General features: G+C 40.8%; 4 protein-coding genes across 14 annotated transcripts in view; 2 read left to right on the forward strand and 2 right to left on the reverse strand.

The window, feature by feature from the left end:
• Positions 1-336: 336 nt before the first annotated feature.
• Positions 337-14,888, reverse strand: LOC147143298 (cell adhesion molecule CEACAM20-like). 7 transcript variants are annotated; one of them, XM_086039227.1, is made up of 9 exons: positions 14,580-14,888; positions 13,155-13,235; positions 10,116-12,494; positions 8,601-9,819; positions 6,302-6,444; positions 5,902-6,225; positions 4,430-4,705; positions 2,772-3,017; positions 337-895 (listed from the first exon to the last, which is right to left on the reverse strand). In XM_086039227.1, exons 5-9 carry the CDS (start codon positions 6,351-6,353, stop codon positions 822-824), a joined length of 972 nt encoding a protein of 323 aa, XP_085895353.1. In that variant the 5' UTR covers positions 6,354-6,444; positions 8,601-9,819; positions 10,116-12,494; positions 13,155-13,235; positions 14,580-14,888; the 3' UTR covers positions 337-821. The 7 variants fall into 7 exon arrangements, with proteins under 7 accessions (XP_085895353.1, XP_085895351.1, XP_085895354.1 ...); XM_086039225.1 differs by having other exon boundaries at positions 14,297-14,888; XM_086039228.1 differs by adding an exon at positions 6,631-6,660 and having other exon boundaries at positions 8,601-8,682; positions 8,768-9,819; positions 10,116-14,888.
• LOC147143299 (cell adhesion molecule CEACAM20-like) lies at positions 7,448-12,878 on the forward strand. Its single transcript, XM_086037778.1, has 10 exons — positions 7,448-7,493; positions 7,782-8,183; positions 8,560-8,838; positions 9,582-9,848; positions 10,046-10,318; positions 10,614-10,871; positions 10,968-11,076; positions 11,204-11,250; positions 11,381-11,421; positions 12,269-12,878. Exons 1-10 carry the CDS (start codon positions 7,448-7,450, stop codon positions 12,515-12,517), a joined length of 1,971 nt encoding a protein of 656 aa, XP_085893904.1. The 3' UTR covers positions 12,518-12,878.
• Positions 14,889-15,383: 495 nt separating the features above from the next.
• LOC147143300 (titin-like) lies at positions 15,384-18,469 on the forward strand. Its single transcript, XM_086038343.1, has 5 exons — positions 15,384-15,637; positions 16,110-16,364; positions 16,818-17,099; positions 17,571-17,849; positions 17,931-18,469. The coding sequence occupies exons 1-5, from the start codon at positions 15,595-15,597 to the stop codon at positions 18,011-18,013; spliced, it is 942 nt and encodes a 313-aa protein (XP_085894469.1). The 5' UTR covers positions 15,384-15,594; the 3' UTR covers positions 18,014-18,469.
• A 502-nt stretch (positions 18,470-18,971) lies between these two features.
• mef2d (myocyte enhancer factor 2d) overlaps positions 18,972-27,431 on the reverse strand; it is a 79,550-nt gene continuing 71,090 nt past the window's right edge. For 3 of the 5 annotated variants that reach the window (XM_086037795.1, XM_086037791.1, XM_086037790.1), the window contains 2 exons: positions 27,155-27,223; positions 18,972-25,027 (listed from right to left, as the gene is read on the reverse strand). In XM_086037795.1, the coding sequence (XP_085893921.1) occupies positions 24,616-25,027; positions 27,155-27,223 (481 nt within the window). In that variant the 3' untranslated portion in view covers positions 18,972-24,615. The remainder of the gene's footprint in view (positions 25,028-27,154; positions 27,224-27,431) is intronic. The other 2 variants (XM_086037792.1, XM_086037793.1) reach the window with 1 other exon arrangement.

Genomic DNA, 27,431 nt, shown 5'->3' on the forward strand with positions numbered 1-27,431 from the left:
TTCATTAAAACACACAGGAAACGACTTTAGAAGGCCGATTTCTAATTTCTTTTTCAAAAGTCATTGGGATTCTTTGGAATGGATTTATTGAGGTGGTGAATTTAGAGTTGGCATTAACTGAAAAGTATAATTATCCAAATTGCACTTTCTGTATGCAGTGCATGTACATATGGCGCACTTTTTTAATTTAACCCGTAAAGTAAATTAAGTTTTCCACTCTATGATAATTTGAGAGTCAGCGCACTTCAATACCAAAAATGTGTTTGACAAAAAAATACAACTTTCTGTAACAAGTAGGCAAGAAAATATTTATTTTTTCGAGTGCATAGTAAACAATCCACAGTTTTAATATTCCACTTTCAATGCCATTCATGTCCAAAAGTTATTAGTGAGAGAAACGTGGAGGCGTGAAGACCATGCGCTGTATTAGTGCTTAGTGATTAACAAATGCAACAACAACCAACGTTGATACACGACATGACTTCTGATAAAAAGTTTATGGACCTGACCGTCCCGATAACACCTTATCAGAAACCCATCAGAATAGTGATCGCTGTATCATTACACTTTGGATGGATGGTGAATAATAAAACAACAAAGTGAAGATGGCGGAAAGGTCAAATGAGGTTGGGATTGACGTGTGAGAGAATATGAATAAGTGACACATACATAAATTAGTATTAACCAGCTGTTGAAATGAAGTCAAATGAAAAGCTGCAAGTCATTAAATATCGCGCAGGATGTCACAACTCCCGATGTCATTTTTGTTACGATGTTGGACAGCACTTTAGCTAATGGGTGAATAACATTGGCGCAGTCTTTCAGATCCACATGAGTCCCAGCGACGTCAAGGCGGCGCAAACCACCACGGACATTCTGAGTGGAGCGCAGGAGTCTGCAGTGGAAGAGAAGCATGTTACTCACTTTCCGTTTGCACGCACGTGCTTGATCCTCTTTGGCTAAGAAACGTCACAGAGAAGACAAACCGGCCGCTCGCAATTGGAAGAGCAAGTTTTCAATATTTGGCTCGCTCTTTTCAAAGGAAACTATGAGGCTCATTAATGAGCCACTAGTGACCCTTTCCAAAATCCCAAATAATTGCAGCCTCTGGATAAAAGCTACATATGCGGTCCTCCGCAAGGTCAGTTGAATCCCTCAAAAATCAACCGGCATATCGTTGTGTGCGCCAAGGCCGTCGCTGCTGAATGGATGATAGCAGGTGGATTGAGAGGTAGGCGGAAAAGCAGAACAACTAACAGCTAGATCGATGGTTGCTGGATGACTTGGCAGATGGACCAGCTCTGAAAAAAAGTAGTACTTAATTTTCGGTTGCACATGATGAACTCATTCAGACCCTCTTCTAGTCTAACGTGTGAAAAATGTTGAAGAAAATACAAACAAGTTCCTGGGATTGTAGTGAATTCATCAATGGCGGTGAATGAGTTAAAAAGGGGTAAACCGACGTCATTTTACAGTATTTTTCTAAAAAAAAAAAAATTCAAATGAACCACGTTAGTTTTAAACTAATAGTTTAACACATTTTAATCATGTGCAACCAATGCACATGTCCAATTTAAGTAAATGCAAAGGACATTCTTTTTTCAGTGAAGGTAGCCGGCTGGCCGGCTGCCCAGCCTACAGACCGACAGACAGACGGATTGGATAATAGCCTAGAGTAGATGGATGTATGGATGGGTTGACGGATGATAGTTGGTTGGATACAAAGGTGGATTGATTACATATAACTTTGGATGGATGGATGGATGGATGGAGAAATAGAACCGCCATGGGGAGGCATGACTCAGTGCACGGCTCAGTGGTAGAGTGGTCGTTTCCCAATCCGGAGGTTGTGGGTTCGATCCCCGGCCATTCTGGCCATGTCGATGTATCCTTGAGCAAGATACTGAACCCCCACTTGCTCCTGATGCTACGTCATCAGTACGTAGATGAGGTACAGTGTGAAGTGCTTTGAGTACCATAGGTAGAAAAGCTCTATACAAGTGATAGCCCATTTACCAACAGTTAGATAGATGGATGGATGGCGCATGAACTGACGGGTGGAACAGCAGCTAGCTGGATGGATAGATGGATGGATGGGCGGATGGACGGACGGCCTAGGTAGATGGGTGGATTGAAAGATGGAAGGCTTGATGGATTGATCACACCCAAACTCCGAATGCGCAAATGAATTGAACGCATGGATAGCTGTATGGGTGGACAGGTGAATTGATTCGATCTTAACTTAGAATATATGGAAGGATGGATGTACCAACTCACGGATGGATGGAAGTACGTCGACGTAGATAGATAGATTTATGGCATGGATTATATCGATACTATTTTAGAATAGATGGCTGGATGGATTTATGGAAGTATGGATGAATGGTTGGATACTATTTTAGAAGCGACGGATGCATGGACAATGGATGGATGGATGGACAGAGAGATAGAGACAAAGACAATACTTGACAGAATGCTCAGTTAGCATTGTCCTTGCTGTTTTTCAGTGGATTGTTTTGAGCATAGAAATGTGTTCCATACAAATCTGTAACTCTGCCGCTACGACCGTGGTAGCATAAGTAAGTGATGTGACCAAAGCACATTACAGCTTTCATAAAAAGAAATTGGATAATATTTCGCAAGGAAAGCAGACAGTGTAAGCACCATGTTGGTTCAGAACTTGTAATTCTCATAGAGCTTAACAACCGTAACTAAGGGGCGGTGCTCTTAGTGAAAGGTGAAAATGCAGTGAGAAAAGAGATTTCAAATACCCTGCAGCGTGTGGACCGTTGAGACTTCCAGCCCGGTGATTTCGTTGTGCGCTTTGCAAGTGTACTTCCCCAGGTGGCGCTCTTGCATCTCCTCGATGTAGTACCGGGGACCCGACATGACCGTGCGCTTGAACTTCCAGGTGAAATTGGCCTTCGGCAGTGAGTCGGCAGAGCAGAGCAGCGTGACGCTGTCCTCTAGCTCTGCGCCAACCGGATCCTGATCGATGAAGGGTTCATCAGGCCCGTCTAAGCAGGAAGAATGGAGAGGAGGTTATTTTATAGGTCAGTGACTCCGAACCAGTGTGTTGTGAGATTGTTGTGGGAAATTATCCAATTTCACTAAATTGGTGCGAAATTTCTTATTTACTACAAACTAAAAAAATACAAAAACCTAAAAATCTCAAAATCATGTTGAGCTAGAAAAAAAATTAAGACATTTTTAAATGTGTCAAAAATATGTTCAAAGACAGATGAAGACATCTCTGATTAAAATTTGCTGTTGACCAGTGTAATTTGCAAAAAAAACTAACAGACCCTCATGGGGACTGAGCAATAGTGTCGATTCGTGAAAAAATATGAAACTGACCAAAAGTGGACATTTTATGCTTTCCACCTGGCAGTGTTGATAGTTTTTTTGCAACATTTTGATTTGGTGGTGTGCTGTGAGAGTTGTTAATGTTAATTAGGGTTAGATTAAAGTAGAAATCAGCCCAAACATATTTTTTTTCAAGTATATGTTCCCAGCAGGCTCACTAGTTGAAACGCGGCATTCTGAATAATATTGCGTTTGTGGAATATGAGTTAAGCAGCAAAATCCACCCCTTTTTAGCCCTCTCAGGGGGCGGCCATTTTGTCACTTCTGTCGACTGAAAATGACATCACAACTGCTCAGGGCTCAGGTAACGACCAATCACAGCTCAGCTTCAGAAAACATGGCAGCCATGATTGGTCGTTACCTGAGCCCTGAGTAGTTGTCATGTCATTTTCAATCGAGAGAAATAACAAAATGGCCGCCCCCGGAGAGGGCTAAAACAAGTGGATTAACTCTTATTCCACAAACGCAATATTTATCAGAACGCCTTGTTTCAACTACTGTGCTTGCATAGAACATATCCTTGAAAAAAATATGTTTGGCTTGACTTTCTTTTTAAGGGGTACAAAAGTAGAGTTAAACTTGTGAGTTCTTAATTGTTAACGGTCTTTATTAAAAAAAAAAATTTCACATTTTTTCACTTCATCCTAGCAGGCCATTTAAGGAATGACCAACAAAAGTGGCTTATCAACAGTACTGGAAGACAGAATGCTGAAATTGTTATGAAAAAAAAGCATTGATCAAATTCATCGCATTATTTGTAACTTGCTGGAGGTGTATGATACTTTTCACCACATTTCTGTCAAACCTTTTCATCATTCTCTGTCTTCCTGTATTGATTGATTGGCCACTTTGGCTGGTTAAACTACCTGGCATGGTTGTCTGAAAAGAGATTAATAAAGGAGGTAATTCATAAAGAATGAAATATTAACACCTCCAAATGTATACTGTACCTATTTTCTACATTTTCACCTCACACCTGTGCCTGGGCTCAAAAAAATTTGGGAAACAAGCAGCAGGTGATTTGGCTTCATGGACGTAATCGAAGCTGAAGTGGAATACTTACAGAAAACTTTGAGCTTGCATTTGGTTGTAGCGAAGCTGAAGGCGTTACTGACGTTACACAGAAACACTCCGGTATCCTGCCTGTGCACGGGGCTGATGGACAGCACTCGGCCTTCGTCGTAGAAGACGAATCTGCCGCCCGGGTGCAGCGGTTTGCCTTTTTTCATCCAAACTCTTTTGGTCACCACACCGTCAGCGTCGCAGGTCAAGTTGAGGGAGCTTTGACCTTCAATCAAGTTTTCTGTGGGACAGGCCATAGTGGGTATGGACACTTCACCTGCGCACAAAAAGAAATCAAACAATGATGGGATACTTCGAAAGAATAATACATCACAATACAACTCGTTTGGTGTGCCCTGCGACTGGCTGGCGACCAGTTCGGGGTGTAGTCAGCCTTCGCCCATTGACGGCTGGGATAGGCTCCAGCAACTCCCCGCGACCCTATATAGGATAAGCGGTTTGGAAGATGACACATGACAACTCGTTTGGTCTTGGGAGTGTTTGAAGACCCATCAGGTAAATCTTGTTTTGCTGGCTATTGGATTTTGTTAAATTATGACATCATTATATGTGGAAAAACGCACATGATAGCCCACACACTTGAACATTTGCCATTTCCAAATGACTACACTGTCTGAAAAATAGCCCAAAGGTAAGCAGAGCTGAACGGAGTTTTTGATGGATGAGCAGATTATCATTTGCTAACGACTGTAGTATCTAATTAGCGTTACATACTTCATTGTCCGGTGAAGATGTTGACACATTAGTGGCAGTGGGTATTTGTGTTTGGGAATGTGTCTGCTGTATGCACCACATGCACACATCTGCACAAGTGTATGAAGTGCTGCCTCCATGAGTGAAAATACAGTCTATGCTTTCTTTGCTCACACTTGATTTGAAACAACAAAAAAACTACATGACCCCTTAACCATTAATGATAATGAAGCGCAGTTCTAATTAAGTCCTGTGATGTTTGTAAAGTTGACAAAAACGTTTGTTGAAATTTTGGGTATATTTTCATTCAAATCCACTTTCTATTATGTTCAAGTTTTAAAACCTAGAGGTATTACTTTAAAAAAAAAAAAAATAATAATAATTCAAATTCTGGTAAATTTGGCATGTAGCCAACGACTTTGAGGATTTGGTAGAGAAAAATTCATTGATGATGACATTTTTTGATAGATATTGGTCTGTATTACGAAGTGGGGGCGTACTGCCACACAACGCAACCTTGTTGGATCCGGTGGCTCGCTGCCCCACATGGAACTAAATGAAGCGGACTGCAAAGGCAAAGCATGTTAATACATTTCTTGTTTTGCACCATAATCCAGTTGCCGATGCAGAACTAGTTCTAATACGATACTTAGCACAAAGTGTAATTGAAAACAAGATTTCAATACATGTTCCTATTTTACTGAATAGATAAATATTAACTGAATTGATGTTTCCAATGGGACAGCTCATCCTACTCACTTATCACATCCAATTCAACACGTCCTTGAATCGGCTCGGCGGCATACGGGACGATGAGCAACTCATATTCTCCGCTGTCTTCCTCCGTCAGGTTTCCAAGCACCAGCGACCCGGTGGTTTTATCCAGGGTGATCCTGCCCTCGTAGCCTTCTCCCACCACGTCCACGTTAGTCGAGGTGATCACACTGGTGGTGGCGTTGAAGCTCCAAGTCACCGCCAAAAAGGGCTCAGACGTCGGTGTCAGGGAGGTGGCGAAGGTCACGCTCTGTCCAGGAGTCCCACGGAGCGTGTCGATTGGGATTATCCCAGCTCCGTGGCAAAGACCTGCAAAAATATCAGCGCAGCGGTCGTGTCCGTATCATCGCAGCCTTGTTCACCCATTCAAAACCGTGACTTATACCTGAAAACAGCAGCACCAGGACGGCTGCCCGGCAAAGCATATTGGACACCATGGCGTTTTACTCGTTCTGCTCCTCTTCTATTATTGTATAACTCGTGTCTGCTCAGTTTGAGCAGCAATGGAAAGAGTGCCTTGGAGATTAACTGCAATAAAGAAGGCATGATATCAACAAGTTCTATACTCAGCACGCTTAATTATTACCTCCATTAACACCATCAAAGTTACATAAGCAACAGTATGATTAGTAGTGTAGCCCAACGTGTGACTAGATACACATAAGATTAGTAGTGAGGTATAAAATGTTGAAGGACCATTGGAATTATACCTACTTTCTTCCACAAAAATTAAAACGATGTCACCTGCCAAGAAATTAATGGCAGTTTTACAAAAAGTAACTCACAGAATACAATAGACAACAAACATATTTTGGTGGATCATTTATTGTTACAATATTAGGGCAAAATGCAGTATAGTTGAACCTCTAATGTCCAACACGCTAAAATGGCACCGTTTAAATTTCATCTTCAAAAAGCATATTCTTCTAATTCGTAATCTGAAACAAGACAAACTAGAAGAATTTTGAATATGCTCTTCTGAAAAATGCTGAATCGTGCCAGGTGTGTTGTTCCTGGCGGTGGTAAAGGTAAAGACTTTAATATTTCAATTACAGTTTGTGTGCCGTATACGAGACATATCACCAAAATTCACTCGTGATCAAGTTCCAAAACCTGGTCCTGTTCATGGGGGGCGTAGCTTAATTCTGACAAAGGGACTTCACATTGTTGATTGTTGTAGAAAAGCCAAGAACCGAAAGCCAGACAAAAATCAGATGAAACAAATTTCTGCTTTGTAGCTATACCGTAGAGCAACATGCATGGCAATAACAGTATAATAATGATAAATCCCTTTTCCCGTGCCTGTATTGACTTCCAGCGCAAACACAAGAGGGCGACGCTGTGCCACGTTTGTTGTAGAAGATGTGAACTGCAGCTTCCGTATTAAACCTTCGGCCCAATGCACAGGTAGGGAGGCTTCTGCCTCGACTTGGACATGTACAAGTACAACTGCCAGAGAAGCGCATTTATTGGGGCGCTTGAAACCTGGCAGATGCGACATTCTCTGCTGTACAAATTGCAGGAAGATTAAATGGACACACTAGCAGTGTTTTGTATTGTCTCTGTGGCTTTTACAGGTAAGGCTGCCCAATGTTTGAGCACTGATCTGGTTGATGTAAAAAAAAAATGGCTTGTGTGTGTTGAACAATGTAATGGTAGTAATATGTATGAACAAGATGTTTTTAATATAAGTAGTCTCAAAAACATTAAGTTATATTTGGGAGTTGTTGCTCTGTAGACTGAGCAAGCCCGTCAAAGTGCAGGAAACTAAACCCGGCCATAAATTTAATGACAGGGCACTTTAGAGCCTGGGCAAAAATTCATATATTTAACAATGATTTGAAGTTTAAACTTTCTCCAAATAGTGATTTTTTTTTTGTATCATTGGGTCTGTTTTGTTTTTTTTTCCGCTCTGTTCCAAATCTTTCCTTCAGGTTTATCTGCAGGATCCGGCGTGTTGCCTGACGGGCCTCTGACCGCAGCCGTGGGAGGCTCGGTGAGGTTTGACACTACGGTGGATCCCACGGCGACGCCATTCCAAACGGTGATCTGGACGTTTAGCAACGGCAGTCATGACATAGACGTGATAACGGCCACAGGTCAGAACATAACCAATGGCGAGTATGAAGGCAGGATCACCCTCTTCATACAGACTGGGTCTCTGGAGCTCAGAAAGCTGGCCCTCAATGATAGTGGCGAATACAGACTTGCCATCGTAACAGACGGCGGCAAACAAATCACGGGAACCACCGCACTGCAGACGCTTGGTGAGCAGATGTTTCTTGTGTCTCAAATCTGAGATGATAAGCAGAATATACTGTATGTATGCGTTTTTTCATGTTACGTACAGTATACGGTACACAAAGCTGTGTGAGTAATTCATGAGTGGATTCCTATAATAATCAATCCATTTTTTACAGCGCTAGGGTCACACAGGCCCGGAGTGATTAATTAAGCTGTTCTGGCAATTATAAATATTTTCAATTTTAAGCAAAAGCGCTGAATTTGCACCAAAATGAGTTCTTCCTTGTCCGTGAAAAATCCGTTTGGTAATCATTGCATTCTAATGTTATCGTCAAACATACCGTGCTCCATAACCACCAGCATGATTTGTCAACATTTTGTGTTATTTTGAACCCACAGTTCCAGTCTCCAATATAAAAATAACGGTCGGCAGCACAGACCTGGTGGAGTTCAACAGCACCGTCCGTCTGTCCTGCTCTTCGTTGGGATCATTCATCTCCTTCCAGTGGATGAACGGCAGTGCTGAAATGTCGGCCGGCGACAGAGTTCAGTTCAGTGACAGAGGCGCCACGGTCACCGTCGCCCCCGTGACCCGCTACGACCAGACGTCGTTCAGATGTCGCGTGTCCAACGCTGTCAGTGAAGGCACCAGCGATTTGGTGCATCTTTCCGTCAGCTGTGAGGGCCACTCTGGAAACATCTCACCCATCAAAACATTCCATCCATCTGCACAACCAAAACAGATACAATAGAAAAGCCATTTATTTCCATCAGTAATATCAAAACACTAAATAACTTTTTTAACATTCTTAAAGTTAAGCGTACTCTACCCTATATCGCATTAAGGTTCATTTTAAAGTCATTGTCACCAAAAAAATAAATAATAATAACACTAAAAAAATACGCAAAACTCCCTTCAACTTAATTATTTAGATCCTCACTGGGCGCCAAATGCGTATAACCAAAATATTACAAACATCTGTCACTATGAAATGAACTATTTCTATACGGGGCGGGATAAAATACCAATTTTGTGATTTGTTGTATCGTTATTGCTCATGATGCAAAATGAGTACCACGGGACAATCTAGTGACAGTTTGATGCAACAACTCAAGTTTTATGTTTTTTTTTTAGGTTTTTACAAATTCGGTATTGCTTATGGTTAAGGTATGGTCATATATTTTTTTCCATCTTAAGGACACCACACATTATACATTCATATTTTTTCTTCGTCGTGTGTAGAGTCCCAGACTTAGAAAAAAAAAAAAAAAGTTAAATATTCGATATTGGTACGCCGTATGCGTGTACCTTTTTACTAGATTGTGCTTGTGTACCAAACGTGGTCAGTGAACTAATGACTTATTGACAAAATAATAATAAAATAACTCCAAATATGTTGTCTACGCTCCACACATTTCAGACGGCCCGGACGATACACATCTCGTTATGTCGCCATGGCAAGAATACATCGCAGAAGGGTCGGATGTCGTCCTTTCCTGCTCGGCCAACTCCAGGCCGGTGGCCCTTTTTTCCTGGTTTGTGGACGGGAAGGTTCTGTCGACTATGGGATCACATCTCTCGCTGACGAACGTTCAGCAGCATCACAGCAGAAACTACAGCTGCCGGTCCTTTAACACCAAGACTCTGAGACACAAAGACTCTCGGCAATGGCCGATTAATGTGCTAAGTAAGGACAACTACTCTCCATTTGATGCCAGTTTCAATTTGCATTGTTATTAATCCCTCAGAAAACACATATCCTATGCCGGAATAACTGTTTCTGTATATAATTGAAAAACAAATATATATATATATATATATATATATATATATATATATATATATATATATATATATATATATGCATTCAAATGTGTTCAACAGAGAAAATTTCCGGCGCCTCCGTCACACTGTCAACGGTTCACCCAATTGAGGGGATGGCGCTGAATATTACCTGCAACGCCGCCGGGTCGATCTTCTTCAGACAATGGACGAAGGGCGGCTCGGTGCTGGTCCCGGATGAACATGTGACGCTCCAAGATAAGAACAGAACCCTGTTCTTCCGCGCCGCCACGAGATCGGACAGCGCTTCGTATTCTTGTCGGATTATTAACCCCATCAACGAAGAAGAAGTAACATTTGGCGTGCTTGTTAACTGTAAGTGATTGAAATGCTGCAAATGTCGGAACAACAAAGCACTTCAATGCAACTCACACAATAATGCAATCTAATGTGTTGATTCTGTACAATATACCCAACCAATTAATCCGAATCCATTTGAATCATTCTCACCATTCAAGATTGGACCGCGATGATCGCACTTATTAGCGTCGCAATATTATCCCGTTCTAACGGACCACCATTTCCAAATATCAAGCTGGTGGTTACTCAACGCTCCAGAAGAAGATTGTGTTTGACTTTAAACAACTTAAAACATTGCTCTGCCTTGCAGATGGACCAGACCCAGTCCAAATCACGGGACCCAGCCAAATGAACGTGAAGCAGACTTTGACTTTAACCTGCTTCGCCGCGTCCGTCCCATCTGCCACATACACGTGGATGCTACTGAACCACACAGCGACGCTACATAATTCTTCAACGTTCGTCAAAAACAACATTGACTTTTCCGACAGCGGAAGCTACGTCTGTAGCGCAACAAACAATATTACCGGGGAAAACACGTCCGCAGTTCACAGGGTGGCTGTGACAGGCAAGTAGAAGAAGCGATTCATAAAACATGCATTTGGAACATGCTGTAGCATTGCACGATATAGGAAGAGAGATTTCTGGTTGTATACATTCACAGATGAAACCGTTTCTGCGTGCTCGGCTGGTTGCGTCGCTGGCATCGTAGTGGCGTGTTTAGTCATCTGTGCAGCAGTTGCTGGTGGCGGATACGCCTTTTATCTTAAACGGTAAGTATAATACATTGGAGGTATTGTCCAAGATTCGAATTCATGCCTCTCTCCGTTGTCAAAACAAAATGCTTGAGCCAAAAGTCAGTCAAAATCAGCATTCATGGATTACAATGTCGCAATACAGGAAAGAGCCAAAAAATCGCCCCGATAGAAACACCTCAAACAGGGCAGGTAAGTGTGACATGAGAACGATATGATCCAAAGTTTTTATTCAGTTTTTGTATTGACTCACATTTAATTGAACGTTATGTTGTTGTTGATTGAGTTACATGTATTGGATTGGATTTTTTTTTTTTTGCAGGAGGAAAAGACCAGGAGAACACAGCAGAAACCAAAAATCAGGTACAAAAAGTCAGTTAGTCCGGACCGACAGACTGACCCACCGACAGACATTTAGAAAGGCATCCCCCAAAAACCACGTAGTATTCATAAAGTCAGGTATTTTTGGGGGAATGAGTACCGTATATCTAACAGTATACAGGTTTAGGTTGTCTTAACTTTTTTTCTTTAATGGAGATGTACTGTAAGGTTTTATAGTTTATATATGGTCTGGTCATTATGGCATTGCTAATACAACATACCACATGAATAGGTTAAGACTTTTGTACAGCACTCAAACTTCAATAATCCTCAAAATGTATCTGCCCATTTTAACCCACCTGTAAAAACAGACAAAAGGGGGTACAAAGTAAATCCGGAAAAATCCTTCCAACAGAGGTGGAAGATGAGCAGTAACAAGTTAGTGTGTTTAAGGAAAAAGAAATAATCTGATCCACGCATAGTGTTGCCGTCATATAACCTTAGATCAACTGTGCAAGCAGTGTTTTAACATTAGCCATAAAGCACAGTTTGCCTCAATATCACGCCTTGCTGATTCCTTGCGGGTAGCCTAATTGTCAAATCTTTTACGGCTCTGATGTGGCGTTTTTGTAGGATGTGAGTGGCTCAAGTAAGACCACTGGTGGCCTTTTGTGTCTTTCTGAGACAAGGAAAAACTTTACAACTTTGATTGATGGCTGATAAGTCTGGGATCATATTCATTGCAACTCTTTTGGACTTTGAACCAGGAAGGAGCTACATCGCTAACAGTTATATTGAAGGGGGAGGTTTGCGTTATCTATGGTCGTGTATAGTTAGGGAAGTGTTACTCTTAGTCATGTATTTCTCCTTTCCATCTTTCAACCAGGAGTTGAACTATGCCGACCTGAGCATTCTCCATTCAAAGGACGGAGGGAAAGTCCAGCTGGAGCTGCGGGATAGCCGGACAGAATATGCCGAGGTCCGAGTGAACAACGTGCCTCCCTCCTACGACGCTCACATGCGGCGGATGAAGAGACGAGCCCCTCAGCCGCTTGAGGCCGACGGAGGCCAAGTCCCCACTCAGCTTCACAGCAACGAGTTGTTGTGTTGCGGAACTGGAGACAAGTCAACAGTGTGACATGTGGTCACAGTTCCACAAAAACTACTACTTTGTAGAATTGACTTCGTTTGGTAATGTTAAAAATAATAAATAGCAGAGCGGGGCATTCCGTTTATGTGACGGACTAGTCCGTCTATCCGCCTATGACGGATGCCCATTTTATAGGTGGTAAATGATATACGGGAACTTTAAAAAAAATAAACAGATTAAGCATAGTTGGAAGCCCTTTTTTTCCATCTATGTCATTATCTGTCGTATATTTTCGTGGGTAGAGGTAGGGTATTTGCAGGTAAAAAAAAATGTTGTTTCACATTGCAGCTCCACATTTCCGTATTAAAAATAACGATTGTCTAATTACTAGAGCTGGGCATTTTACTAAAAATTGAGCGTCCGTTATTCGTCATCTGTCTGGAGCGTGGGTCCCCTTCCGTCATCCGTCATTCACCTTTTTTTCAGGGGGGGGAAAAACCAGTACCCGCCTATAGGCTCGTCTGCCTCTAATTTTAAATAGCCGTCCGTCGGCGAGTCCGGCTAAACTTTCACTAGTGGCTACACCTTAACAATTTCACCAAACATTTTTGTATGTGGTGGTTCTCAGATGCTGATAACACTGTAAGATAATGCTAATCCGTGCTAACATTGCAGCTCTGCTTACCTTTGTGATATAGATAGAGCTTCCGTGTGATGGCCTTCTGGTTGATGCTTGAAAGTAGCTCATCCTCACTGAGCCTTGCTGCTAATTACGGCCAGAGAGACTGTTAAAGCACTTTTATGTCACAGCTCGGCACAATGGCTCATTTTCAAAAATAGCCGACAAACAAAAGATGTCATGGGTTGTATCAAACTTGATGGCTGTGCAGGCACTGCAAGACAAAACTATTTGTATACAAGCAATTAAAATGTCAATTTTACCATTTTCATGTCTTTAAACCCTGTGAATCCACCAAATGGTGTGATTCACTTCACTTCTGTGATATATGATATGTCTCTAGCATATTAAAGTGCATGAATGTAGTCATCTGGCCAAAGTGAATGTAGCGCATGTTTGAATATTGTTTTAAAGATTTGTAAAGTACAAAGTGGACTGAAAGTGTCATGTGAATGTCTCTTAACCCATATATTTCATAGAGTACATTTTACTCCAAAAAGACTATTTTGTCCCAGTAAACAGAGTAAAATTTGAGAGGAAAATTTGCAGTGTAAAATTCAGCGTAAAAAATCTACTGAGAATTTTATGCTGAATAATTTACTCTCAAATTTGACTGTTTACTGGGACCAATTATAGTCTTTTTTGAGTAAAATGTACTGTGAAATTTACTGTTGTCTTTTTTTAATCTTCACATTTAAAAGTTATAAATGTTATCTACCCAGGAACTTGCCTATTTATGGCCTTTGGATAATGCAGTAGAAACTTGTCTGAGATCATTCTATGAGAAGCGGACACATACAAATTAAAATATTATAATGAAATGGAAACTTATGGCTGATTATCCATTCATGTTCGATGCCATTTATTCTGTTCAGGGCTGAAGGGACTAGTCGACACTCGCTAGTCAATCACAGGGCACATATGGATAAAGAAAAACCTTCACACCGACACAGAGTAGGAATTAAACAACCATGCCAACACAGAAGTCAGGCAAGTAAACCACTATACCATCAATGACTAATGCTTAAAGTTAATTATACAATGAATATTATTGATATTTTCATTTGTGGTGTGTGTTTTTACTGAGAGTGAGCAAACAAAACAATCCGACACTGATGCATAAAACAGGATCAAGTTTTAGGACTTACCGTAGTGCTTTTTTGGGGGTGCCGCGGGGGGGTTAAAAGATATTAGGGCCATGCCACTCAATCAGTGCCATATGTGTCCGCAGGATTATCTTTTTAATTGATTCATGGTAAAATTAGCTGTGAAATACATTATTTTTAATTCAATAGGCAAAATGTCGAGTAACATTTCAAATTTCGACCAATCCAATCTACCAAATAGAAGATCTGTGCCAATTGACAGTTCCATATCACACTGCCGTCCTTATTGTAAAGTCTCTCCGGTTCGTGTAAACATCTAACTTACATCAGTTGGTGTTTGACAAGCAAGTCGTCTGACCACTTATCGTCCTTACTTGTGATGGCATCATGGCAGTCCAAAAAAAGTGGTTACGTGTGTGTGCGTGTGTGTGTGTGTAGGGGGGGGGGGGTTAGGTTAGACGACGTCAAGTCTTCCCCATCGTTCTCCTTTCACTTCGCCTACTTTTACGCACGCCACTTTGAAAACGTAGTTGAATCATAATAACATCAACGATTATTCAAATTTGTGCGCTGCACTTGGTAAGCTACATTTTGCAGTCTGGCAGGTTTCCGACATTTTCGTGATGACTAGAGCACGTCTTCTGATGCGTTCACAAACACTTGGGAAAAATACGGCGACGTTATTTGTTCCATGCAAACTGATAACAATTGCGTTCAGGTACGCTTGGTGAATGGGTAACTTTCAAAAACACAAAATGTGTCGAAACTATACACCACCCCCTCTAAAGCACACAGGGAAGCAGTTGTTGCAAAATTCGTGTTCCGGTGTATTTTAGTGCTATAGAATTGTTGCAATAAAACCGAAGTGCAAAGTGGAAGGATTCCATTTACAGCAATGCAACGATAAACTAGGAAATAATAATAAATAATAATAATAATATGCGTCATTGTTTCTAATATAATGTAAAATTACTCTGGCGTGAAATGTCCCATTATGTAATTGTCACCCAAATGTTATTATTAGCATTCTTATATTGTTGGGTGTGTGCGTATTGTGTCGCACTTCAAGCTCTATTAGCAGAGATAGCGCCCTCTTGTGTGGGTCGACTTGAACGTTCTCGTTATGCATTGCTACAACCCGGACTTTCATTTCCCGTCACTGCTCAGGCTCACCTATGGGAAAATTCCACTTACCACATCATGTTGCACAATATCCGGTAGTTTGTTGTGAAAATGAAGGTGTGGCCAGTTGCTATATGTAAGGTTTCTTTGAATACAAAATACCAATTCTGTTGGAACTCCACAACCACAACACAACAACCAGTCCTCATTGGGAGAAGATGGTCGCCAGCTACATTGTCTTGCTGCTGGTACTACTGAATGGTAGGAGAGTATATTCTCAAAAAATGTACATATTGTATATATTGATATTAAATAGGGCTGGACGAGTAATCGATCATATGACTTTTTTTTTTTTAAAGCAATTTAAATATTATTGGAAAGTAACATTTAAACATTGAACAACTGTACTTGATGATTCAGTTAACGTGTATTATTATTATTATAATCACATAAGTTAAATGAAAATTGTACCTAAATAAATGCTTGAACACAGACAGCTCCAAAAAATGTGGATGGTGTGTACTTAAAAGTTGACTAACCTTGTTGCAGACTTAAAAGTTGACTAGCCTCTCCGTAACATTATACCCAACAGTTTGATCACTTATTTCAGTTAATCAACTTCTAGAGGAAGCTCACGCGCTGCACTTTGAGAATCACTGACTCAAAGTAGTCTTAAGCACCGAACTGTTTTCGAGTCTAACAGGCATCTCCATCTTTTATCTCTGTCACGCAGGTGGACAGGCATCAGGCTTCAAATTGCAAATCGGTTGGAGAGGTAGAGTGACCGCAGGGTCCAGCACAACATTCACGTGTTCGTCCAACTGCTTGGCAAACTGCACTTACTCCTGGTCCTTGTTGGGCCGCACGTTCACTGGGAGCAGGCTCACCTGGACGCCGGATGGGTTGCACCATTCGATCGAGCTGCAGTGCACGGTGCGAAAAAATACGGGAGACTCCAGCACCACGAAGACTATTGTGAAAATTGAAAGTAAGTACAACACAGCGAGCCTACTTCATTCCTATGTACAACAAAGTGAGATTCACAAAAGAGGCTTCAAGTGGGTTAATGCCAATCCCAGTTGTTTACTGTCAAAATAAACATAGAACTAAGAGAAATACATTTTGTGAATTTAAAACAACCACATAACTTGACCAAACTAAAGTCCAGTTAGCTTAATGCAAACAAACAATGCAAAACTCCATAGACATATACTAACAATTAGCATCAGTGTTGCAATTAACTAACTTTAAGCTTTAACATATTTGAACACAAATGTTGGAGCAACACATGTAGACAGATTATGTAATTACTGTATATTCCTAGAAATTACTGTATTATGTAGATACTTTCTCATTAAACAACACATTATACAAATATTTGTTATTTTACCACTGTATTGTCAGGTCTGTCTATGCTGAATTTGACGTTTCATATTTCCAGATCCAGTGTCAGTACAAGTTAGTCCACCCGGTGCTGTCCCTTCTCTTAACCGGTCCGTGGATCTCGTCTGCCACGTTGAAGGACGCGCACCTCCCGCCCCCTCTGTGGGGCCGGTGATCTGGTACAAAGATGGACAGAAGGTGGTCTGGCGGGATCATGTGCACCTGGTCCACAACACTACGCTCCATTTTGACTCACTGCTACCATCTGATGCCGGATTCTACAAGTGTGTGACCATGCGGAACGGGAGTAGCGTTTCAAGTCTGGGCTACCTGCTAAGCAGTAAGTACATCAGGAGCCCGAGTTCTTTATGGCGATAATTCTTTTATGGGTTTTTATCATATTGAAATGACATCATTTCAGTAACCACGCCGATCTGCGCATTGCCCACATTGGCTGTACTGCAAAAATTTGTAATTTACGCGGACGGTCCACGTGGAAAAACATGGCGGTTGTAAACAAAAGTGTTCTCTACTTCCCAATTCAGTTTTTATTTATTTTGTTAAATGTATGTAGACTGTATAAATAAATACATAAATTGAAGCTTTTTTTTTTCAAATGGCAGCATTTGCAATTTCAAGCTTGCATTCTACCACATTGCAATGTTGATTTGAATTTGATTAATTGTTCAGATCTAATTTAAAGAATGCGGGACAGATTGAACATTCTTTTGAATTCCTAATTTGTCACGGGGGTTGCATCACACACTGTTATCCTACATTAGCATCTTTTTCAAAAAAATATTTTTTGCAGTGAATGGACCGTGGAACGTCAGCATCAACGGGCCCGATGACGTTTTTCCGGGTCGATTGAGCACGTTCACGTGCTTGATGACATGCAAATTGAACGTGGACTGCACCGTGAGGTGGCCGTTCGAGGGCGGTTTCCCTCTGGGAAGCTACATCTCCGTGCATGAAAACCGGCTCTCGTGGATTCCCTCCGTGCCGGGAACCTTTCAAAATTTAACCTGCCTTGTGGAAAACGTAGCAGCCGGACACTCGGCCAAGGCCACCAAGATGGTGGAAGTGAAAGGTAACAGCTGCTCGATTGTGAATTATTGTTACATAAGATCGGATATTGTTAATTTGAGGTTTTATTTCTTTTCCTCTGTAGGTATTCCTCTCTCTGGATCCTTACAGCTCACTGGATTGTCCACTTTGGTTTTAGGCCTGGCTCTGCTATCGATGACGTACTAATAAGAACGGACAATGTTACCATTATATTCAATGTTGGCTTTTCATTGCAACATTGAATAAATTATTTCACAATATACAAAATAAGTCAAAGTGGACATATTGTGTCACGCTGACTTTTTAAGTGATTGTTGTATAAAGCTGGCGTGCTGGCCAAGTGTGAAATTAAAGCATCAAGTACATTTTTCGTTCGCTGCCTATTTCAGAAAATGTGTGTGTGAGCCAGCTGTTCTGCATTTTCACCCTTCTGTGATGCAACAGTGGGGCTCATTTACATATAGGTATGATCTGGCTCCCTCAATGCTGCTTCCGTAGCATTGCGGCATATGTAGAGGGAACAATTAACATGACTGACTAAAGCGCCCGTTCGCCGGCTAATGTGGATTTAGCATGTGTACATTGAATAATTTTTTTTTTTTTTTGGTAAAATATGCCAAATAAAGACTTTACTTGTTAATAGGTTCACTTCCATTTTACCTTCTTCACTTAATCCAACAAAAACTATTTGAAATTTTTCATTTTCAACATGTGCAGGCAATAATGAATACAGCAAATATAGCTTAAGTGAATATGACAAATTCTGTTTTCATTTATTATGCACAAACCTTCATATTATCGCTGTCCTGTGAAAAACACGTATGTCCAATTTGGGATTTAAAAAAACATTTTCACGTGAATGCGATTTCGGTAATGTGGATACACTATTCACATAAAAATAAGAAAACATGAAAAAACGAATGTATTTTTCACAGGACAGCGACGATATGTAACATTTGGTCCTAAACAACATAATTAAGTGTAAATATTTAAGTGCTAGATAGCGGTTTGAATTGTACCTATACTTTCAAAAAAACAGTGTATATATATATATATATATATATATATATATATATATATATATATATATATATATATATAAAACCATAAAAGAATGAAGCAAAGAGAAAAGAGCGACAAAATATGGTGTAGGTCAACTTGTCTATTTAATATATAAAATACGGTAAAACACGCAAAAAGGGGAGCGAGGGGGGCGCAAGAAGAGGGGAGCATCGGATACTTTGGTACAATAACAAACACTTTTTTTGTAAAAGCAGTATAGATTTTGTAATAACATATCAGTGCATACTTTTATTTATGAAAATATACACAAATTGTATATCATTCTCCAACAAAAAAAGTTTCTTTACAACAAAAAAAGCAGACTAGCCCAACACAATATATTAGCTATCTTTTATTTTATAATTTTTTTCTTCATTTTTATTTGAATATATTTGTGTGACGACGGTGTGTTGATTTTACATTGTATTCCCCTTTGCTCTAGATCCATGCAGCAGTGACATCCTCGCTCACTTGTGCGTCAAAAAAACGTGCGACGTTTATTCATAACACAACAAAAAAAATTCCCCAAACAAACAAAAATATATTTATAGAATATTCATCAAATAAAAACTAAGCTACACAAAGAAAGTCTACATCACGTCGATGACCTCGTCGTGATGATGATAATTTATATTCATAATAATATCACCATAAAAAACAGACTGTCACCAGCACGAATGAACACCGGATAGCGAATGTTTTAGCTTTGGTGGCCCGCGTGTGGAAATACATTTGAGTGTTTATGCCATATCCTTGATAACCATCTTAAGGTCCATGCACTGGCATTAGTTTGTCCTAACTAGTAAAATAACCCCTGAAGAACAACTGTGTCTTACTAATCATGTTTTACGACGACTAATGCCGCTTTTAAGATACTAGCATGACATCAAGGATGTAGAATAAATGCTCAAATGGCTTTAAAGCTGCTTGAGCATTTATTCCACATCCTTGATGTCCATGTACTAGTACGCGCTCGTCCTCACAAGACAATTCATGCAAGTAGTAGAACCTCTGTCTTACTGGTATTTTTTCCCACTACAGCATGACATTTCTGTACACTACTAGGACAACTTTGGCATATGAGTAGGACAACTACATGTTACTAGTGAAGAAAAACAGCTGGTGTTCCACAGGGTTCAATTTTGGGCCCCCTTCTGTTTTCATTGTTTTTGCTGCCCCTATTTTTATGGACCAACTGGAGAGGCTTGACTGGTTGATTCCAAAATAAAGTGCATTACAGTATTCCAGCTGAGATGTAACAAAGGCATGGATTACAGTTTTTAAGTGCTGCTGAGAAAGGAGAGGCTTGAATTTAACCAGTTGCTTAAGAAGAAAAAAAGATGGTTATAACAACAGTACCAATTTGCCGGTCCAATTTAAAATCACTGAGGTACCAAGGACTAAGCGGAGGCTCAACGGGGATCTAACCTATTCCACTGCCGGTCCCTCTCATTGGAATGACCTCCAACTAAACGTTAGGAAAGCGGCCTCTCTGTACATTTTTAAAACTAGTCTTCAAACACATTTTTATTCTTTGGCTTTTGACTCAGCATGAGACTTGGCATTGTTGTTTCATGGTGTTTACTGTTTTTATATTAATTAGTTTTAACCGTGTTTGCTTTTGTATGTATCATTTTTACTCCATGTACTTTATATGTGGCGATGGTTGTTTTACAGTGACTGACTAGTTGACATCTGAGTTCTACAGGTCGAGTTAAAGATTTTATAGTGTCAAGTAATATTAGCATGTGAGGACAAAGAAAACTACTACATACTTTAAGATGGATACAGAGGATATTGAATAAGGTACAAGTACTAGTACACTCGTTGTCTTCACTAGTAAGACAATACACCGACCTAGTAGAGAAAAAGGTTACTAGTAAGAGAGTTGTTCTACTAGATGGCCCAGTAGTGTTACTAGTACAGCAGAGCAATTGTAAGGTTTGACTTCAAACTAATACGACAAATGTGACACTAGTAGTTGAAAGATGATTCTAATGAGACAGTCATTCTATTAGTGCACTGAATTGTTGTACTAGTGAGGACAAAGAACGTACTAGTACATGGACCTCAAGCTGGATATCAAGGACCTGCAAACAAATGCTCAAACGGCTTTCCGTAGCAGGTGGGGTTTGAAGATGATTGTCTTTTAGTGATTATGGTGCCCCCTAAAGGAAGTGCACAGGTAACAACAACCACGTCGCGTATGGCTTGAGGCAGACTCCCATAATGACAATAACACAGCAGAAAATGAATTGAGAATGATTCATTTACCGCATGAAACAAGGACCTCATCGCACACTGTCCAGATAGATTCATCAAAACAAAAAGATGCAGTGCTAATGTTTCGCTAATGTTGCCAACTGCATTGCCATGGCAACAGAAACCATTTTAAGTGGGATTGAATGCTATGATATGTTGGAAAAAAAGTCAATTAACCTTAATGGGAAAGGAGGATGATGTCGTCAGAGTGATGATTGACAGGGCAAAGCTGTGTGTGTGAGACTTGATTTATATACTGTGTGTGTGTGTAAAATAACGGCCTAAGTCATTTTCTTTTAACAAAACAAGAAAGATTTATTACCCCAAAAAAATTCAGGCGTAGAATTGAGTGATCTGCTTAACGAAGGATGTGGCCGATTTTAGCAGAGGTATCCTGAGGAGATGTTTAGGCAAAAAAAAAAAAAAAACACCAGGGAGTTAATTTGACATGCACCATGACTGGACTGATGCCTTTTGGGGAAATAACTTAATATTAATAAGGAAACTATTCAAATCTGCACTTGACACGATTAAAGCCCCAAATCAAAGAGTTGTTAACTCCATAATCTAATAGTAAAACGTCAAAAAGTACACAAACACGTGGACGGATGGAACCTTTGCATTGATAATGTGATTAATGTCTTTATGTGTGTAAAGTGCGCTCCATCATCTTCGAGTCCCTTTTCTGCCCCTAAAGCGCCCTCTGGTGCATTGTTGACAAACTACACTTTTCTATATTGTACACACAGCCATAAAGATTCATAAAAAAAGTAGTTTCACTGAGAATCTGGGTTTTTTTTTTCTGCTCTTACTTCCTGCCAAATACTACTCCTATGTACAATCCCTGTGGCGTGCACGCGGTCGTCGTCATCTATTATTATTATTATTATCATTATTATTATTAAGCAAACTTCACACGCACACACACACACACACACACACACACGCACACACACACGTTTATGTACAGATCCCCAATGTGGTTCACTTCAGGAGTTACCACGTCTCGTCGTCCTCCCTGATTCTGTTGTTGCCATAGCGAAAAAATCAGTCCGATTAAGGCTGCTTTACCGCCTTAATTAGCTAACTTATCAATTGATGAATTAATTTATGTCTCTGCTGCCTGATTTGTGAGCAATGTCAATTAGTGTTGACAAGGTAAAAACACAAAAAGTAGCAAAATGCAGCAACGCACAGCGGCAAAAAACACATGATGGCTTTCTCTTCTCTGATTGGTCACAAGAATGTCAACAGGAAGACGGTTAAGTGCTAATGTGCTAAATTTGGGGTAATTTGATTGTGGTTAGCATGGGTGCTAAAACTGGATTGTGGTTAGCATGGGTGATAACGAGACAAAAGCAGGTTAAATTGAGCAGGAATTGACATTGTTTTGGAACTCGTATTCAAAAGCCAACAGAAAATCTGCCATTTTGGAGATTCATGTCCGAAAGTGAACCGAAAAGCGGCCATACCTGAAATGGAACCATAAGGCGGCCATTTTGGGGGATTTATGTCTGAAATCTAACAGAGAGTAGACCACTTATGGGGGCTCAAGGCTGAAACTCAACAGGAAATCTGCCATTTATGGGGTCTCGTGAAAAAAATTGAACTGGAAGTCAGCCGGTTTTATTTGAAGCAGCCATTGGGGAATTCATATAAAAAAAAAAATCTAACACGAAGTCGGCCATTTTGGTTTGAAGTGGCCGGTTTGGGGGATGGAGAAATCATGTCGGAAACTGAAAAGGAAGTAAGTACATTTTGGATGACTTTGGCCAAAAAATAAACAGGAAGTCGAACAGTTTGGGGACAGGAGTTCGACACGAAACACAAAGTCTGGCAATTAGCTGTGACGCGACCATTTTAAGGGAGTCATTCCTGAAGTTGAAGCAGAAGGCAGTCAGATTCGTGACAAAAAAGTTGGTCTTTTTGGCCACTCCCGCTTGAAACAGAACAAAAAGTCCGCCGTTTTAGTGGGATGCAGCCATCTTAGTGGCCGCGTCTGAAATTTAACAGGACGTTTTCAGGGAAATGTGTCCAAATTGAACACGAAAGTGACTTACTTAGGGGGACTTGGCCATTTGGGGTTATTTACGGGGCTTGGCTATTTGCTGGTTTAGTGACCAGATAATTATTCTAAGCTATCGATGAAGGTAGTTAGTACAGCATAACAACTTTTTGACATTCTTGTGGCCAATCAGAGAAGAGCACAATGCATTTTGCTACGCTTGGATTCAAAACCAGCTCGCTTACAAACCAAATGTGAAAGCATCTAAACACTCGTCAGTCTAGCATTGGAGGGTCTTTTTGCCCGTGAGAAGGGGGCACACTTTTCCTTCATTGTCTTGTTAAACTCTGGAGATGGATTGAGACGCGAATGCGATAGCAGCGCACGCAAGGTATGTTGGGAAACCTCATTAGCCCCTTTTGCACTACACAATAGAGCTGGCTTTTTCCCGGCTTGCTGTTCAAAGTGAAATATTTTTATCTTTGTAATATGAAATCTACCCGCAAATGTGATCACAAAAAGTTTGGGAATTGGGTATTTGGGGTGTGATTTAAGGATGACCCTAAAATGCACTGTGACATTTGCAGGTGAACTTAATTTGAAGTTTTGAATGTCCAGCTGTTCAATGTTGCAGTAATTTTTGCACAATTTGCTGATCACGGGTGTTTGACTGAAAATTTCAAAGTAAATCCAAATTCTGAAAAAGGAAAATTGCAACTCTTCCAGTCTCTCTGCATCTGTATTGCAACCTGCAACTGACACTATAAACTAAATTAATAAAGTTAAAAATATGTTTTTTGTTGTATGTTTTGGGTTTTTTTTCTAGAAAAACCCAATCAGTTTACAAGAATAAGATAAAAGTTTTTGTAATCTTTTGTAGAATATTTTTTATGTCAAAGAAGCTCTAATTTGAGCTAAAACATTTCCCCAAGAAAAAAAGAGACAATAATAAGTGATAAAAAAAATCATAATCTTACATCCATCCATACCGAGTTTAGTGTCAGTGTCATCAGCAGGTTGCAACTGAGATACTGGAAGGGTCACCGAAAGGCAAAAATGTGGAGTGAATTGGAAATCTATGGAAAAAAAAAAACAAACCACCTGTTGAGACCAGCAAACAGTGCAAAAACTACTGAACCATTCAAGAGTTCAAAAGTTTCGAGGTCATATTAAGTTAATCTGAAAAGGTTCTTATGCACTATAAATTCATCCCGAAAATTCACCCCAAAGCCCGGAACGTTTTGTGAGTAGTGTATGTGAATGTGAGTGTGTGCCCAAGTGTTAAGCATGCTCAAGTGTGGGTGTGTGTGCGTGTGTGTGGGGGTGTGTGTGAGAAGGAGTTCTGGGGCTGGTGTGTGTGTGTTAAGGAGATTTGGGGGTGGGAGTGGGTAGGGGGGGGGGGGCGCGAGCCTCAACTGGTTCTGTCCGACCCGGCCCGGCCAAGCATGGCACCGGCACTTTATGTGACCCACGCGTCCAACCTCATCCTCTTCACGTTGTCCTGCTCCGGAGGCTCGGCCGAGGCGGGCCGCAGCAGCACCATGGTGGGTTGCTGGACGCTGGCCTGCTGGTGGAGGTGGAAGCTCCCAGCCCCTCCTCCGCCCCGACCCTGGGTGGCTGCGTCGTCCCGGTCGCTGCCGTCGTACGAGCTGCCGTTGCTGCTCAGGCTGTCGACGGGAGAGCGGCCTTGGCCGGTGATGGGGTACGACGGCACCACCTGCCCGTGGACTGGAACGCCGCCACCGCCGCCGCCCAAGGTGGGGCAGGGAGTGCTGCGGTCCCGGTTGGGCGACACGGGCTCAGACTTGATGTTGACGTGAGGGTTGGTGTTGACCGTCAGCGCTGTGCCCTGAGGGAGGGGAGCCATCGGCCTGTAGGGGGCAGCAGAGAGAAAAAAATAGTGAGACATGCTGTGCACAGTTACCCTGAAAAAGTAACTTAGTTACTTTACTGATTACTTGATGGTAAAAGTAAGTACTAATATAATTTATTAGTTACTTTCAGCAGATGCTAACAACTCTGCCCAAGAAAAAAATGACAAGTGGTTTTGCCACTTTATTGTTATTGGAAGTGCATTTTTAACAATAATGTTTACCACTTAAGTTTTTATTAGAAGTTAAAATAAAGACAGACTTTTAGAATTAACATATACACTTTTGTGTTTAAAAAAAAAAAAAAGCCTTTCTGGATTTCACTGAACCTAAATGGTCAACTTGTATTACTCGAAATGGCGACATCAGGGCTACACTGAAGAAAAAATAAATAAATAAAATCTACAGGTGAGAAAGTTGCAATCTCATGGGAATAAAGATGAAATTCTATGGGGGAATAAAAATCTGAATCTGCTGGGAATAAAGTCTTATTTTTGTGACATTGAAGTTGCAATTGTATCACAATAAAGTATATTTATTGTGCAAAAAAGTCCTAATCTTACAGGACGAAACTATTTGTGTCATTTTTTTTTTAATCATTTTGTAATTTTTGGAGAATGTTTTTGGAAAAATGGTTGTATTTTTTTTTTAGGTATAATAGTATATAGTAATAGTATATTACCAGACTCAAGTCATTTAAAAAATGAAAAAGAAGTCTAACAAAAGTAAAGTCTGATTTTTTTTTTCAGAAAATAATTTGTAATTTTACAACAATACATTTGTAGCTTTTTTTTTTTTAGAAAAAAAATGGTATTTTTCCAAGTATGAAGTTAAAATACAAAAAACAACAACGCAAAAGCAGTCATTGTTTACATTGTGGCAGCACAAAAGTCATAAGCCATGCCTCAACATACATGATGCTACAACACCACCACCATCAAATTTCCTTCTTTCCCATTTTCCACGCTTTTATGATCCAACCTAAAAGTGCTACCTTTCACGCACCAACTTTTAACGAAGGCTCATCTTTCGACACTGCTGTTGGGACTTTTTTTTCTCTCGTCTCTCGCCTGCAGCTCCACGTGACGGACGCCAATTTCACCCTACCAATTAGCGCCTGTGGCCGCCGGAGGGAACTTTCTAATATGTCACATCAGCGGCTAATATGCACTCGTTTGCTGGCATATGCACATGCGCGCACGCACACACACACGCACACACGCTCCCCATCCTCATGCCGAACATGTAGATGGATGACGGCGGGCAAAAAAGGTCCGAGTCAGCGTGGCGGTGACAGTGATGGAATTCAGAGCGGCGGCCTAGCTCCAGCGCTAACGACAGAGTCAGAAGCAGACGTCCTACCCAGAATGCTTTGCTTCGTAGTGGGAGAAGCGATGTGATGTATTGTCGTGCACATTTTTAAGCCATCTTTTTTTAATTGATTTGAACAGTATTAACAGTGGTGTGTGTTAAAATAACAGTTGTTTGAAGGTTTACAATTACACCAACATGGATGCTCAACATCCATAGTTTCAACCAAATGAGGATGGAGTCAAAATAAAGATGTAACACATTATTACTAATAAATAATGCAAACAATCTTACAAACTAGTGTGAAGCAAAGGAACAAAGATAAACAATTGTACTGGTGTTATCTTCGTTCCTTGTGCAGTGATTTTTCAAACTGCAGGGACAAGGTTCGACAGGTTAGGCGGGCCGGATTAAAAAGCCGTAGTTTGTCCATGCCTGGGTTAGCCCGTCAATGAACTTTGAGACCCCAACTCTACAATTTGGGTGTTTGAATATGCAATGTTTAATTCTCTTCTTTTTATGTGTCAGTTTCAATGCAAACGTGAAACAAGCACACTAAGCCTCTTTGAGAACTGTCGTAGTGTGAGCATCTGTGTGTGTAGAATTATAGTTTTTTATGTGGTTTCAACATTGCAAATTTTCACCTATCCTGGGTGAGGAGGAATGTATCACTCCTCCAGCTCACAGACCCCCGGGTACCATGGTATGAAGCAATAGCGGGCGTGTACGGTTTTGCAGAAGCCACACAGCAGAGACAAAGACGAGCGAACGAGCGAGCGAGCGAGCGAGCGTGTCGGTGTGGTGGCTGTTCTTCACCTGAGGTTAGCAGCAATGTTGGAGATGCAGTTAACCATCTCTGCACTCTGTTTGTCTGAACCCCACATGCTGTGGAAACAAGTGGGGGGAGGGAAGGGGGGCACAACCTCATTTGTTTGTCACTGATGCAGCCAAAGATGGCCGCCTGTTTGCAAAGTGAGCAGAGTAGCAGAGACTGTGGCTAAAACGGGTCACCTTAGAGACGCACAAACTACTTGGATGGACTTAAGCTAAGCTAACGGCTAACGCAGGTTAGTTGAAGCCGTTTTAGGACTTA

The sequence above is a fragment of the Filicampus tigris genome, chromosome 8 (genome assembly GCF_054856515.1).
Source record: "Filicampus tigris isolate MCC_2025a chromosome 8, RoL_Ftig_1.0, whole genome shotgun sequence".
NCBI classification, from domain to species: Eukaryota; Metazoa; Chordata; class Actinopteri; order Syngnathiformes; family Syngnathidae; genus Filicampus; species Filicampus tigris.

Excerpts from the sequence above, each read along its gene's own strand:
- LOC147143298 (XM_086039230.1), bottom strand. The coding sequence starts at position 6,353 with ATGGTGTCCAATATGCTTTGCCGGGCAGCCGTCCTGGTGCTGCTGTTT. Across the intron at positions 4,706-5,901 it reads TGTTGAATTGGATGTGATAA|GTGAAGTGTCCATACCCACT; the intron begins GTGAGTAGGATG and ends TTTTGTGCGCAG. Across the intron at positions 896-2,771 it reads AACGGTCCACACGCTGCAGG|ACTCCTGCGCTCCACTCAGA; the intron begins GTATTTGAAATC and ends CTTCCACTGCAG.
- LOC147143299 (XM_086037778.1), top strand. The coding sequence starts at position 7,448 with ATGGACACACTAGCAGTGTTTTGTATTGTCTCTGTGGCTTTTACAG. Across the intron at positions 8,184-8,559 it reads CACCGCACTGCAGACGCTTG|TTCCAGTCTCCAATATAAAA; the intron begins GTGAGCAGATGT and ends TTGAACCCACAG. Across the intron at positions 11,251-11,380 it reads AAACACCTCAAACAGGGCAG|GAGGAAAAGACCAGGAGAAC; the intron begins GTAAGTGTGACA and ends TTTTTTTTGCAG.
- LOC147143300 (XM_086038343.1), top strand. The coding sequence starts at position 15,595 with ATGGTCGCCAGCTACATTGTCTTGCTGCTGGTACTACTGAATG. Across the intron at positions 16,365-16,817 it reads GACTATTGTGAAAATTGAAA|ATCCAGTGTCAGTACAAGTT; the intron begins GTAAGTACAACA and ends TCATATTTCCAG. Across the intron at positions 17,100-17,570 it reads TCTGGGCTACCTGCTAAGCA|TGAATGGACCGTGGAACGTC; the intron begins GTAAGTACATCA and ends TATTTTTTGCAG.